Below are 14,923 nucleotides of genomic sequence, written 5' to 3'. Positions count from 1 at the left end.
TTCTCAGCCTCACCATGATACATTATTCTATCATGTAGGCGTACTTACTGTGTAGGCAAAAAAGAACGGCTCCTCAACACAAGACTCAGCCTCGCACTTGTTACCGGGACGTGCAGATGCAGCTAGCCGAAGTCGATCATTCCTCTGCCGGAGCTTCCGCGACCGCATATCTCGGCAGAACATCCTTTCGCACCGCCTCTTTTGCGGGTCACGCAACAGACCAAGATCAACCAGTTTCTGATAACAATTTAACCCCTAACTGACACCATGGCCTGCAGATGCACGATATGGTGGCAGAGTTTCGGGACCGCGCACCAGTGATGATAACACAGAAAGGAGACCTGAGTGCGCTAGAGCGATGTGACGACGCGCACTAACTTCATGCTGCTGGAGTCGCCAAAGTGTAAAGGAAAAAACGTGTCAATACATATGTACATACATACACATGTACATATGTAAGCTTGAGTCCGAGAATTCAGCGACATGGAATCCATTCGGTCCTGGGTCGAAACAGCATTTGTACAAAAACATCTCTACCAAGTCTGCACCGAATTCGCATAGCGAATCGGTAGCCAAAGTAATTAGCACTGACTGCCAATTACATGCCCATGTCGCTCTAGGGCAAAGTATACTACGTGGTAGAGTCGCGTCATCGGGGACCTCGTTACCGCATCGGGCCTCTAGTGCCATCTCCTATCTCGTGTTCAAGTTTTGATTGTGGGGCGTCCTCGCCGATCCCCCATAGTGTTAACAGCTTTTTTGCGGCTTTGGCACTTTTCATTTTTGCTCTATTATCATTCTTGCAAACTTACATTGGCTCAATCCTGCGCCGCCCGCTACGCTATCCTCGTACTCGTACTTTGTGGCTGCAGGCTGTTTCGTCGCCTTACTTCTTTCTATGTTTTTCCATCTTTCTTTGCTACTTGATTTCTTCATTTAACAAGGCCTTTAATCGCGCGATACGAGCATCATGCCGTCGTGGTGGCCTGAAACACGGCTGGAATGGGTCTTTGCCGCAGCTGCAGCGACTCAAGGAGTGGTCAATACTATCATTCAGATGTATGTTTCAACATCTTAGACATGCTTGCTCCACCAAGGTGTTTGATTTTTCTTACTAATGCGCATGTTAGAGTCATTCTGGTCGTCTATCTACAATGGGTCAATAAACCAATATACGAGGTACTACTCCCCAACCGGTCGATCGAGCATTACTGATAGTTTCCCAGGTCCCATTAGCCTACGTTATATCCTTGACTCTCTCCATCAACACCCTTGGCTGTCTCTATCAATTGATCTTAACACTAGACGCATACCGCATTAAAAACCACATTCAGATCTTTATGCTATGTATCGCTAACGTGTGTCTTTCAATTGCAACCATATTGCAATATGGAGAGGTACACAATGCGTCGGCGAGAGCTGCCGTTGGTGTCAACGGAAAGAACCTTCCTTTTGTGAAAAGAGACTGGGAATTCTGGAGGCGTGTATCGCCCGGTTTGATTGTCTGCGCCGTTATTAGCTCTACCTGCAGCACTGTCATGTGCGCTGTCGCCATGAAACTTTATCGTGAATTTTCGTGGGCTTTGTATCAAGACGTCAGTCCGGACATGGCCATACAGTGGAAGTACATGTGCTATCAAGTTCGTATCCGCATCTACATATCAGCGCAATCGTTCCCTTGCTGACAGTTATACAGATCTATCTAGGTTTCCTCAAGTACACACCCTACTTCGTCTTTGCCTTCATATTGATCTACGGCTTGATAAATGTGCACTATATTGAGCCAGAATTCTCTTTGACCATGGCTATCATCCCTGCCACGCTTTTACACTTGGCTCTGGCCGTGTACTTTGTTCGACATGAAACCCGCATCGGCATGATCATGGTCTTGGTAAGTCTAGTCTCTTTAGTATCAGTATCTGACTAACTCGGCCAAGCTCTTCCATGCTGCTAATATCACCTACGTCATCAGCCGATTGCTGGTCTTGTATGGTCATGGGCCACTATCCAGAACGATGATGAAAGATGAGATGGTTTTCTATATTTGCATAGGTGGCGCACTCTCTTTGTTCTCGTTAGTCGCTGGCAGTGTTTGCATGTTCAACTTCAAGAAAGGGTTGAAGCCTATTTTACTTGGGCAAATAAAACGCCGGCCTCAAGCGCATGAGCTTGAGGATGACTACTACATCCAACGGCTCAACTACAACATTGTGCCGACGCCAGATCGGGATTCACAACGATTCTTGGTAGATTGAGGTTTAGGGGGGTTTCAAAAGAAAAAACATCCGAGCGTCAACAAAAAGTAAACTCAGGTACAATACTGCCACCTGAACCTATCGTGTTGAAGAATCCATAATAATGTATGCATATCAAAAAGCATCTAAAAGCATAGACTGGGACGATATTAATCTTCTGTATAATGCTCCCAATTATTGCCATGACTTCTTGTACTCGTATTTAATAGATGAATATTTAACAATGAATATGTCCTACAGGTCCGGCGCTTCGCCGCCTAGTAGATAGCCCATTTGCTAAACCAATTGAGAATATATGGTGCAGCATCCCACTTGGTTGACCCGCCACTCATTGAATCGAACGGCTCGCCTTGTTCGACCCTGCTGGGCCAGCCATGGCCATAGCCCTTGATCTCCCTGTGCAGCACCAGATCCTTGTGGCCATGGCATTTCCACTTGAGATCTGTCACGGTTCCATTCTCAGCAACTTCGGTCTCGTAGTTGCTTTCACAGTTGTCACGTGCAACCCATGTGTCGACCCATTCACGGACGGGGATGAAGGGCGGGGTGTTGTTGCCGTTGTACGGAACAATCTTGTCACTGAGACCATGAAGGTTTAAGTAAGGAAGCGCTCGGCCCTGCAGGTCTGGTTTGCATCCTGCTTGGTAGAGCGGCTCCGTCATGACGGCGTCTGGGTAGAAGGCGCCACCAACGGTGGAAACGGCAGCAAAGTGCTTGTTAAGGGTTGCGTCGCACATGAGAAGCGCAACCATGCTTCCTCCGTTGGATACGCCAGTGGCGTAGAGGCGCCTTTCATCCACGCAAAAAGTACCTGTCAGGTTCTTTCGGATCTCATCGACGAAGATGCGGTCGTCAATTACCGAAGAGTTGGGCGCAGCAACGTCGCCTAGCCATTGAACCTGCATCACTTTGTTAGCCAAATCAAAACATAGTACTGAACATGATTAACTTACACCCGGGGCTTGGACGTCCATGCCGGCAGGGTATACGACAATAGAATCCTTGTTGAAGTTCGGGTCTGACAACTGGCTGATCTTCTCCATATTCCGCGCAGGCTGCAACTGGCCGTGGAAAGCAAAGATCAGAGGCGCCGGCTTATTATTGGAGGGATCATAATCGGCAGGTAAATGCAGAATGTATTCCCGTTCCGTTATTTTGCCAATGACTGACTTGGACGAAATAGTCACATTGGTGGTTGAAGTACCAGGCTTGAACTTGACCGGCAACGAACTACCACAGCCGGGGCTTGCGAGGATAAGGGGTGTAAGCCCTGCGAGGACACCTAGGGCGAGTGTAAGAGGAGCCATTATTGCGATCGTGGAGCGTAAGGAGACCGATTGCCGTACGGATCACCTCAAGCCAAGGCACACGTGCCATTTATACCGAATAACAGGAAAAAAACGCAACGGCTGTGGACATCTTCCTTCCGTCGCGCACGATCAGCTCAACGGTCCCGGCTCGGCCCAGTTGTCAGCCGTAGATTGCAACGGTCAAACTTCTTTCGGCCCGTTGCTTAGTGCTGAGATGCGCTTTTACGCTCGAGGTAGTAAACAGTCGGTGAACAACATTTCATTAGGACTATAGATGTCTCGAATCAGCCACATGGTATGACATTTATTGGCAGTCCCCCTTCCTAGTAGACTTGGTTGAATTGCCAAGGTATGTAATAGGCCTCATTCAAGATTGTCATTATCCAATGCAGTTCTGATGTGTTAGGTATGTCAGCGTTATCAAGGGGTAAGTCTAGATCAAATTAGGAGCATCATTACACCCAACCTTGCATACTGGTTATTTCGTTCAGTGATATGCTTGTAGTCTGAAATCACTACTAACTATGGCGAGATATCAAGAATGTGACGTTTATCATTTAGCATTTGACGATTGACAATTAACAGATCACGGTTAACAATTGACGATCGATTGCGCATACACGTCCAGAATACGATTACCAGAGTTTACCTTATCAAGCCGAAATGATCGATGAACACACGATGTCATGACTTCAACTCAAACGATTTGCATTTTGCAACTCTAGCAGGGCAACTGCATAATAACGAATTTCGAATAGTGACATGCTTGGATACTATTTATAGTTGTTGGCGGGAAACTCCTCGCGCATGAAACGATCCGCCTAGAACCATCGGAACCCCGGGTACACGTCCAGCAAACCTTAATAATATTTCCGCGTTACCCTGGACTGTAAACGATGTCTTATTAGCAGAAACCGCGGACGTTTGCAGAGCAAATTATCACGACAAAATTTCAATCAGTATACTGCACAAGGCTTGTTCACAGCATCACTTGGTACAGCACCACAGTCGCATATCCATATACGATGAGACGAACACAGCATATAAAGAAAGAAGATTCAGTAAACTATGAATGAATTATTACCAGGTAACCTGCCATGGTAACGCCAATACCCTGCTACCAAGCGTCCAATCTCATCCATCCATCCTCAAAATACGCCCAATACTCCACCTCTCCCGCCTCTACTTCGTTCGCAACCACGGTGGAGTTTCTGAGATGATAAAGCGGTCGCGCTCGTCGCGGCGGCGGCGGTAGTGGTGGTGGTGATGTTGATGATGACGGTGGTGGCTGCAGTAGTAGCGGCGGCGACGGTGACGGCGATGGCGATGGCGATGGCGGCGGGCCTGAAATCTCAAAAACCCCATTCCGCATGCTGATCTCCTCACTCGAGCGCTGCCAATGCTTAAAGCTATGAAACCCAAATTCGTCAATGTCAGGATTGACCTCGGTCTTGCTGTTCGTTTCTTTAGGCGAACAGAGAATTCCCTTCTCCGTGCTCGTGGGCGTGGGCGTGGCCGCTACTCGCATCATGATTGTGGATGGTGGTGCCGCCAGAGACAACCCGTGTGTGAGTTGTCGTCTTGCCCATACGGCTACCGTTGGCATTGCTGTGGGCGTGGTACATGCTGCTGGCGTTTTCCTCGAAGCGTTCCATTTCGCGGCACTTTTCCTCGTACTTGGCAATGTACTCGTCGCGCTCGCGGTCGGCGGCGTGGCGGGCCTGGATGGCACGCTCCTTTTGCTCGCGAGCCTCGCTCAACAATGTGCGCAAAGAGGTGATTTCGAACTCAAACTCTGCAGAAGAGTCCTCGTAGGATGTGACTGTCTCGGTAATCTCTTCATACTTGTGCTTCCAGGCATTGAGGTCGGAGTGTGCGCGATCACGATCGTACTTGAGGTTGGTAATCTCGGTTTGGAAGAGGGCCAACTGTTCCTGGAGACTGGCAATCTCAGTCGTAAGATGTCCTTGCTTGATGCGGGAGTCTTCGCCCTCGCGGTATAGGACTCGGTTGCGTTCAGTTAGGGTAAGGATCTCGGACTTGATCTCAGCGGTGGCGAGCTCAGACCGGCGAAGAGACTCTTCGAGGATATTGATACGGCGGCGACCATCTTCGACCTTGCGATGCTCGTCGTGGACATCTTGCTTGAGTTGCTCGCGTTCAATGACGATAAGACGTTGCTCCTCACGGGAACGATCAATAACACTGGAGAGTTCGGTACGCTCCAGCTCGATCTCTCGGAGCTTCTCTTTGACAGAGACAACTTCACGCTTGACGTGTTCGTGCTTGAGCAAGTACTCATTGGCACGAGCATCAGCTTCCTCCCACCCAGCAACCTTGAGCTTGACGTCGCGACGCAAGTTCTCAATAGTGAAGGAAAAGTCGTCACGCTCTGCTTCGACAGACCGAAGGGTTTCCTTGAGCTTATGAAGCTCTCGCTGAACGCGGTCGTGGCTCTCAGTGAGTTCAGTGAATTCGCGAGTTGCCTCCTCGATCCTGAACTTGGCACGCTTCAGTTCCTCATTCAAGCGGTCTTTGTCATGAAGGTGTTCGTCCCGCTCAAGTTCGAACAACTTGATACGCTCATTGATAGTGATGAGTTCCTTGCGGGTCAGGTCGAACTTGGAGATGGTTTCTGAGTGCTTGCTTTTAAGCTCGGTGTGCTCACGAACAAGTGCGCGAATTTCATTGTGATGCTTTTCCGAGTCATGGCGGGCAACGTCGCGCTCACTCTCGCAGATCTTGAGTCTTGCATATGTGGCTTCCAGCTCGGAACGAGTCCTCTCGTGTTCGCCGACCGTGAGTGCGACAGAGGCTTGGAGCTCGTGAAGCTCATGGCGGGTCAGCTCCAGTGCACGGTCGCGATCCGCAAGTTTCTTTTTATGTTCCGAAACTTGTGCGACGACAGCTGTGAGCTCAAGAATAAGCTTCTCGACCTGCCTCTTCCTCTCTCCATGCTCGTGGCCGTGTTGTGAGTGCTCGGCTTCCTTGCGCTGAATCTCCTCAGTCACCTCCTCAACCGTGACCATAAGCTCGTCTCGCTCGCGTAATAGAGTGTCACGCTCTGAGAGGATGCGTGCCCATGACTCTTTGAGCGAGGCAGCTTCGCGAGAAGCATTTGAAATGAGATCCATCAGAGCGAAGACCTTCCCATCCGCCTGAGTAGTAAGCTCGCTAGACATCTTGCTACGATGTGACTGGAGAAAGCTACTGGTACGACGAGAGGAGCTATTGAGCTGGCGATTTGATCGACGGGTGGTTAGCGTTCCCATATGGCCATTGGCCTGGGATGCAAAAGAGAAGGATCGGTTGCCGGTAGGGGATGAGGGCTCCGACATGATATCTCGGCCAAGCCCGCTGGCCTTGAGCTTCATGACAGTGAGCTTCTCAGGCGTCATATCGTTTTCGACTGGGAACATGTCGGTCATGGTGGCTATGAAATGCAAGAAAAGATGAAATGGAAAAAAAGTGGTTGAAGTTTAGGAAGTGGAAAATACGAGCGGCTGGCGATACTTATGCTGTCTGTGGCGGAAGTGAAGGGGCAATGAATTAGCTGATTCGATAGCTTTCAAATGGCACATTGACACTTTCTACGAGAATAGCAAGCCTATCATCTGACACATGGACTGCTCGAGGTTGACTGCAAGCAAAGAGCAACACGCATAGGTGACGCAATAAGCCCAGTGCATTTGGCGAAATAGAGCAACCATCCCAGCTGGAGTTCGACTGGCCTTTCTTTTTCGAGGAAAGCACATGCAGCAGCTCGCGATGGCGCATCTAATGGAGGACTTGTTCAGCAGGATTGTCGGCGACTTGAGAAGTGGGGTAAGCCACGACGGTGATTTCAGCTCGTCATAAACAGCCAAAGACGACACCATGTCGGCGTTTCGAGGAGGGCGAGCGATCGCATGCAGAGTAAGCGGGTCGACGTGACGCTTAGTAGGTCGGGCTGTTGAGATAGTGATGCCAAGTGCGGGTAGATCAATGGGGAGTGGCCACGGCGATGCTGCACCCCGCTGATCAAATGCGGGCGAACCGGAAGAAGCCTACCACTGACCGAGCACCGCCAAGTGGTGGCTTGCTTTTTCTGGTTTCAATTGGCTTCTTGTGCTTTTCGTGAAGCCTAAACGGGAACGAGCAGATACAAGCGGATATGCCGCCAGCCCAGTTTGAGCAGACCGGGATCGACCCGCACCACTTCGGTGGAGCAATGCCAGAGCGACCAGTCAAAGACACGACGTCAGCTTGTAAAGTTACGCCCAAGATCGCTCATATTACCCGGCAAATCCGCGTGCTTGTGAAAGCACTCTAAGTAGAGTGGGAGGCGTTTGTGTTGCGGGAGACACCGCTTCGGGCCATGGGAGCCGATGTCACTTCCAGACGACGCCAGTGTGCAACCGCCTTGGCAGGTGTGGGAGCGATAAAAGTGATGCGACGGAGGGGAGACGGTGGTATTTTGCGCTGACAGCCAACTCATCTCCAAGGCAGAAGCAAAAGACGGAGTGAAACTGTAATTTGCCTATTTCCCGCCCCTCTCATGCTCCAAGTGAGACAAGGGTTTGGACAAAAGAAAGCATTCGGGTGCTTTTTCGCTGCAATTGGCGTCAGGAACAGGGCACCGTTTTTGGGTGTTCTATTGGCCGCAGTAGGGTGCGTCGTCTCAACGTGGTGCACGTGTTGAGCTTTGCAACAACTCATGGTACGTACAAAGAAAACCTGAGCATGTGGTTTGAGGCATGCTTGCCACGCGCATGTACTAGAAAGAAATTAAGAGAACCGGTCGCAGGCTTAGTGCCCGACCGCAAGGCTGCCTCCCTACACCTACGGAAAGAGGCTCGATGTAAATGTATGTATGTAGATCAAGTGCTAAATGGCAAGAGGCTAAATCCACTATCCCGCCAAGACGGTGGAAACACAGCACTGGGCTTTCATGGGCTAATTTTGTTGACCCTTTGTGGATCATGGTAATTGTCCGTCTTCGACACCATTTGCATACCCCTCATCTTGCATATCAAGTTCCTGTTGGGGAACAAGGATGCCATCTTCGTCCTCGTGGCTGGGAGGATCATCAAAGTCGCCATTCAACTCGGACTGCAATTCTGGCTCCTGTTCCCTGTTTTGGTCCGAGGCAGGTTCACTTTGCCCCAAGTCATCCATCACGCCATCCGAGTACTGGTCGCCTAGACTATCTTGCTGATGACCTGACTCGGATCCAGCACCGGCGTCTAGTGCAGCCTCTTCTGAGCCAACGGTGGCGCTAGTTGGCTCCACGTTCTCTTCATCGATGTTGTCCTCCACATCAGCCTCAACCTCCACGTCATGTGCCTGGTTTGCCTCCTCTTCCTGTACCTGCTTCTCAGTCGCGGCATCTGCGTCGGCCTGCATCAGGTCATGCAAGAGCTGGTCGACTTGGACAATGTATCTGTCGGGGATCTGGCGTACAGTGTGACCACGCATCTTGCGGGGCGCCAAAGGCTTGGTAGATTTTGTAGGCTTTGCGATTGGCACCTCAGCAGGCTTGCGACCTCTGGGTGTCTTCTTCTTCTTCGCAAGAGCAGCACCAGCAGGGGCCTGTGCTGCATTCTTGGGTGGTCGCCCTCGCCTTGCTGGTTGTGGGGCAGGCTCTCCTTTGGATACCTTGCTAGCTGGTGGAAGACGGGTACGCAATTTGGTGGCGGTGGTGGTTGTTGTCTTGGTCATCTTGGACTGAGCGGCCTGGCGCTTGCTCACACGAGCAGTGCCCGCAACACGCTTCAGGTCCAGGCCGTCTGCTTTGGGAGGACGGCCACGCCTTCGTGGAGTCGGTGCTGCCAAATCGGCGACGGCTTCTACATTGTCCTTAGTACCTTTTCCTTTGGCCTTATTGGGCGTTGCGGCTAGAGCAACCGACTTGGGCGTGTCTGGCTTGCGACCCCGACCGCGTTTTGTGGGCTCGGACGCGTCTGGGAGCACGGCGACATCTTCAGCCGTCACTTTGGAGGGTCTACCGCGTTTCTTTGGAGGCCCGGCTGCAATTGGGGTTGATTGACTAGCAATTGTCTGGGATTTGGCTGGGCGGCCTCTCTTCTTTCCAGGCGTCGCGATGAGAGTTTCCACTGCTTCTACCGCGCCCTTGAGACTCGTGTCACGCGTCTTCTTACTCTTGGGCGGCATCTTGGACGGTTTCTGTAGCGCTGATGATGCACGTAAAGCAATCAAAATCAGTAAAATATAAATATAACTCTCACAACTCAATCGCGCAACAATTGTGGTATTGATGGAAGGGGTTGGTTGTAGTAGGACAAAGGTGAAGTGGAGCACTCACCCATATCTACTAGCGTGTCTATTTGAGGACGCGCGCTAGTACAACTCTATTCGCAACGCGACTCTGGCTTTGCTCTCTTACCTTGACAGTTCACAATTCCTCCTTTGCTTGTTTTAGTCAATCTGATCCAATGTATTCCTACTACTAAGACTATCTTGCATTTTTTGTCTTGCTCAATCGACGACCAAAATGAAAAGGAAAGTATCTACCATACGTCGTATCACCTCAAGTCTTCATGAATGTATACGTGCATGGGCAGTACGGCGTAGTTGATACGGTGGGCAATCTCTGGCATTACCTCTGAAAAGCAGGCAATCCAATGGGACTGCAAACGTGAATCCGCGCAATAAGTCTCTCGAAGCATGTGATCACTGTTAGTCCCTAGACTCCAATGTTGAGTAGCAACCTCACCCCATCTGACGTCTAATCCCTATCAATAATACTCCATGACTTGGATACTGACCGTACCCATGTAAATATGGCAGGCATCGAGTCAGATGGACCTGCAAGAGCATACGACCATTTGTTGCACTTCAAGCATCATGGTCTTGAAGCTCCGCTCAGCTAGCCCCATTCCGTGTATTAGAAACCCACGTATTCGACCGCTCAGTGGCTCTCAGCGGGAACTACTCTACCCTGGCACCCAGAAATACTTTTCGCTAACCTCACAACAGTCAAGCTACTTGATGTGCGTCTAAGCGAGCAAATTTGCAACACATCCCCGCTCTGCAATCCCAATTGCGAACATAACAAACATGCCTATGCCGCCCACTCGGTGTTTTTCGACTGCATCATAAAGGCTCATGTTGAAAATACCGTCATCAAATCACAACACTAGCATCGGTGGTTTAGTGGTAAAATTAGCCGTTGCCATCTCTCCCAGAGAACAGTTTCGGCTAGCCCCGGGTTCGGTAAGTCTCATATTCATTCCAGCATTCGAAGCTTGTGCCTAACATTCAATTAGATTCCCGGCCGATGCAATCATCAATCCCTTCTTTTTGATCTTTTTTGTTAATCCAGATCTCGCTACTTCACACAACGGCGTGGTTTTCAATGTAGATGTTTTATTGATTTCTTTTTATATGGGCAGCTTTCTAACCTCACCACCTAGAGAACTGAGCGACCCGGACTCTGGCGAACCTCTTATTAAATCGCTTGAACAAATGCCATGTCAAGGCTAGATTAATCAAGGATCTGAAATTGATGCGCACCATACAAAACAGCGAAGGACGAAAAGGCCAACCCTTAAATGAAGCCCTTCCCCATCCCAGCTTCTCCATATCTCACATCAAATCCGCTTCAATAACACTCTCCACAGCCCGAGGATGCCGACTAATTCCCACAATCCTAAACCCAGCCTCGCCCAGCAACCGCTCCCAGTGCTCCTCCGTCCTCTCCATTCCACTTGTACAATTCATCAACTGCAAATCCAACGTCGTCATCAGACTCGTCGCCCCCTTCTTCGGCAACACAACTTCATAGATTAGAAGCTTCGAGTACCCCGGTTTAAACGCGGTCTTGACCTGCGAAAACATGCGCACGCAGTCGGCGTCGGGCCAGTCATGCGGAACTGAGTGAAAAAAGTATGCACGGGCGTGAAGTTGGGGCTGTGGGGTGAAGAAGTCGTAGGCTTGTTTTACGATACGCGGGTCGAGATGCTCGATTGGCATGGCGACGACTTCGGGCGTATCTTGCACGATGAGCACGTTGGCGGGGAGATCGCCATGTCGTTCCAGAAGGCGTGATGTGTCGAGGCCGTGGGCACCCCCAATGTCAACGAATAAAGGCTTGCCTGGCGAGATGTCGGCTCCGCAGATGATTTTGCGCGTGTCGTATACGCCGGTCCACGCCATCTTGTGGTTTCGCAGTGCTGTCATGAGACCCATGAAACTGCTTCCTTTGCCCTCTGGATCTGCTGCGCACAGAGCGAAGAAATCGGTACCGTTGGTCATGTCGCGGTAGTTGTCGAGAGCCTGCAAGTCTATGGGTTCACGGTAATTGTATTTTTGGAGGAATCGGGGAAGATTGATCCCGGTGGGAATCGTATGGTCGGTGCTGAACGCGTCAGTTGGGAGGCTATCAATTGATCAAACATGACTGTTGAGGTTTGGACATACCCGCATTGAGTAATTTGATCAGTATGCGATTCCGTATCTCCAAGGGACAGTGAGTAAGGCGTTGGTTTCCAGGTATCAACACCCGTTTCTTCGAGCACATAGAGTGCAGCAAGGTGTCTGAAAAACCTCCCTTCGTGGTTCCATGTCAGTATTTTGTACAGTCTTATTGATCGCTTACTCAGGCTTGAAAATGTAGACCTACGCAACAAGTTCGGCTCAACCTGCTTGTTGGCCCACTTCAACAATTGCTCCAAATCAACAGCCGCACCTGGCTTCTTTTTATCCGCCTCGGTCCATTTCTTCCAAATGCCCAGGTCAAGAGCAACCTGAATACCAGCGATAAGCACAGGTGTCTCTAGTGAAAGCCTCCAACCTTGCTCGAATGGAGTCTCGAGACGATTGAGTAAGCGTCTTGCGGCTTCTTTGGCTTCATACCGCTCTGCATCGTCTGCAAACTGTGTGGGTCGGATGGAGTCCAAAGACTGTATCACGTTCTTGGAATAGTCTGGCACTCGCATGGTAGTTGGTATCAATTGTATGAGTTCGCTCAAAAAATACATATATGTGGTACAAACAGGCAGGCAAGGCGGGTTGCTTGGGAATATTTATGGTTCACTTCCGCGGCTGTAACGGGCCAGAGCTATTGAAGACACTACTACCCTCCTCGAATGCAGTCGCATGTGGCGTGCAAGACTATAGCCTTGGCAATTGTGGAGCAGACACAAGGGAGTATTCCTTCGCGTATGTTGTATTTGATGGGGGTTGATGACTCGTGCAGAAAGGTTACCCCCTGCTGGTGATTTATCCTATCTTGCAGGCTCTGATATTCTGGACCGTTTCACGCAGCATTTGGGTGCTTTAGGAGCGAACCCATAGTTGTGCATTCTGCTACTAGACTTTTCATATCTATCCATTGTCTTTTTGCTACAATCATGTCAAACTGACTTATTGGAGATGAGTCCGGAGGGCTGACTTTAGTTTTCAGCGTTCAGCGGACAGCTCGAATATGAACTCTAGTAGTAGCTGTAGCGACTCAGTCTTGAAAAAAATTGAAACCACTGATTGCATGTTAGAGATTCGGAGGCATTCATGTTATTTCGATCCCTTCATTTACTCAAATCGCGCGTCTCTGATGTCCTTTTTGACTTGCCGCTTCGACAGAGCAGCGCCACTGCGACGCAGATGAAGCAACTGACGGGTCTGTAACCAACTCGACAATGCTTTCTGCCCTGGTAGCCTCCATGTCACTCATCTTAGTCTCAAAATCCGTCATCCTGTAAATCTCGAAGCCGCTTTTCTTCTTCTTGTGTAACGGGTTTGAATAGGTGCGAGAGTTCTTCGATGAGTAATCGCTTGTGCATTTTCTCGTTGCCCAGGTCTCTGCTCTAAACAGACCATTTATTACTGGTGCGTTGACAGCGAAAATTGATACAATCTTTGGTGAGACGTCAGAATAGCTCGATATCAGCCGTAAGAAGCTGTTTGAACTTACAGCCTCACGCTGCGCCCATACTGAGGCGAGAGCTACTTGAACAGAAGTTCCAATTGACAAGATGCAACGGGCTGTAGCCATTCCCATGACAAACAGTCCGAGGGAGAGTAGGAAAACGATTCGTATTTTTCTATCAGTAGAAGTCAGCTAGGGAAAATTTACTTCTGATACGAACCCGCAATAACTCACCGCCAAAGTCTGATGTGTGAGTCTTTGAGCATCCAAAGAGGTACTACAAGCAACAATGCATCAACTCTACCCTTGTGTTAGTTATTTCTTATACGATTTGAAGAAATCACCTACAAGACATTGCCTACTGCAATGACGATGTTGATGACAACACCAGCCGAGCATTCCTTGCCAGGGTCAGGAAGTATTTGCCAGTTCCTTTTCAACGGCAAACAATGCGTAGTCTGCGTGATAATTGCAGCGATGCATGCTGCAACTGATATACCTCCAACGGCCTGTACATATCGATAAAGAGGAGTGTTCCTACTGCATATTGTTGTAAGCATGGGTTGCTTCTTCTAGACCTTGGAACTTACGTGAAACGGAGGAATAGAATGATGATGCAGCCCTTGAGACTCCATACGAGGAAGATCAGGAAGTAAAAAGACGCAAACATCGCCTTTGCACCTTCTCGCATGGACTTGCGCGTTGCAGGCGGGAGTGCTTCGCGCTGCTCCTGTGTCATTGCTATCGGAGCTCCAGTTACATCTGGGAGGGTCAGTTCGATATCTATATGCAAAGACATTTTTCATTATCGCAAACTTACTGAGAAACTCTACCATTGCATAAATCATGGTAAAGAACACCCAAGATGAGAATGCAAAGAAATCATCCCAGTAAAAACCTCGCCGTCCTGCAATTTTCCATCTTGCAAAGAACCGCAACAGAATAATGGCACTCCCAATGGCATACTCGACCCGACATTCGATGAGTATCGCACTGGGATCAGGCATGTTTCTGAAGCTCTGGTAAGGCGTGTGAGTAGTATACTGATAGAATCAGGGCTGGCTGGCTCACACTGCGATCCTATATGAGGCTTCATTTCCGGGGATGCACATATGACTTCAGAGGTCCGACGTTCAATGCTCCAAGCCCTCAATGGGGATGGATGCAGTAGATAGTAACTTGGCAAAGGATTCTATATCAGGGGTCGGATGCGCCGCTGGATAGTGTGTGTGTAAAAATCAGTCGGGTTACCCATTCACAGCTTTCTCTGGACTGCATACAAAAGCTCCTCTCCCAACACAAAGGGCAGCCAAAAGAAGGGGAGCTTGTACTACGTGAGCTGCCCCTCCAATTACTGCTCAGCGTCCGCGGAACATGATAAACGGGCGGAAACTTGGAAGCAGTCCACGCGACCCTCGCTTAGCAATGGAATGACTCGCGATGGTGTGAGTAGGAAGAAAGAATTGTGGAGCAGGAACTATGGTGGAAGG

At 49.6% G+C, this 14,923-nt stretch overlaps 6 protein-coding genes across 6 annotated transcripts; 1 reads left to right on the top strand and 5 right to left on the bottom strand.

Annotated features, from left to right (window-relative positions):
* Nucleotides 1–970: 970 nt before the first annotated feature.
* Nucleotides 971–2,255, top strand: COCCADRAFT_92220 (uncharacterized protein; the record flags this gene model as incomplete). Its single annotated transcript, XM_007712600.1, has 5 exons — nt 971–1,059; nt 1,131–1,179; nt 1,227–1,640; nt 1,697–1,891; nt 1,938–2,255. 5 exons carry the CDS (start codon nt 971–973, stop codon nt 2,253–2,255), a joined length of 1,065 nt encoding a protein of 354 aa, XP_007710790.1.
* Nucleotides 2,256–2,512: 257 nt separating this feature from the next.
* COCCADRAFT_35517 (carbohydrate esterase family 1 protein) lies at nt 2,513–3,562 on the bottom strand (the record flags this gene model as incomplete). Its single annotated transcript, XM_007712599.1, has 2 exons — nt 2,513–3,154; nt 3,209–3,562. The coding sequence occupies 2 exons, from the start codon at nt 3,560–3,562 to the stop codon at nt 2,513–2,515; spliced, it is 996 nt and encodes a 331-aa protein (XP_007710789.1).
* Nucleotides 3,563–5,031: 1,469 nt separating this feature from the next.
* COCCADRAFT_35515 (uncharacterized protein) lies at nt 5,032–6,993 on the bottom strand (the record flags this gene model as incomplete). Its single annotated transcript, XM_007712598.1, has 2 exons — nt 5,032–6,793; nt 6,902–6,993. The coding sequence occupies 2 exons, from the start codon at nt 6,991–6,993 to the stop codon at nt 5,032–5,034; spliced, it is 1,854 nt and encodes a 617-aa protein (XP_007710788.1).
* Nucleotides 6,994–8,524: 1,531 nt separating this feature from the next.
* On the bottom strand, nt 8,525–9,718 carry COCCADRAFT_35514 (uncharacterized protein; the record flags this gene model as incomplete). The annotated part of the gene is made up of 1 exon (XM_007712597.1): nt 8,525–9,718. The coding sequence occupies one exon, from the start codon at nt 9,716–9,718 to the stop codon at nt 8,525–8,527; it is 1,194 nt and encodes a 397-aa protein (XP_007710787.1).
* Nucleotides 9,719–11,152: 1,434 nt separating this feature from the next.
* On the bottom strand, nt 11,153–12,504 carry COCCADRAFT_92167 (uncharacterized protein; the record flags this gene model as incomplete). The annotated part of the gene is made up of 3 exons (XM_007712596.1): nt 11,153–11,924; nt 11,987–12,116; nt 12,165–12,504. 3 exons carry the CDS (start codon nt 12,502–12,504, stop codon nt 11,153–11,155), a joined length of 1,242 nt encoding a protein of 413 aa, XP_007710786.1.
* Nucleotides 12,505–13,100: 596 nt separating this feature from the next.
* On the bottom strand, nt 13,101–14,440 carry COCCADRAFT_92201 (uncharacterized protein; the record flags this gene model as incomplete). Its single annotated transcript, XM_007712595.1, has 6 exons — nt 13,101–13,421; nt 13,479–13,608; nt 13,668–13,733; nt 13,782–13,973; nt 14,024–14,195; nt 14,254–14,440. The coding sequence occupies 6 exons, from the start codon at nt 14,438–14,440 to the stop codon at nt 13,101–13,103; spliced, it is 1,068 nt and encodes a 355-aa protein (XP_007710785.1).
* Nucleotides 14,441–14,923: the final 483 nt, after the last annotated feature.

This window comes from Bipolaris zeicola (genome assembly GCF_000523435.1).
Source record: "Bipolaris zeicola 26-R-13 unplaced genomic scaffold scaffold_46, whole genome shotgun sequence".
In the NCBI taxonomy this organism is placed as follows: Eukaryota; Fungi; Ascomycota; class Dothideomycetes; order Pleosporales; family Pleosporaceae; genus Bipolaris; species Bipolaris zeicola.
This window is presented reverse-complemented; position numbering and strand designations above follow the sequence as displayed.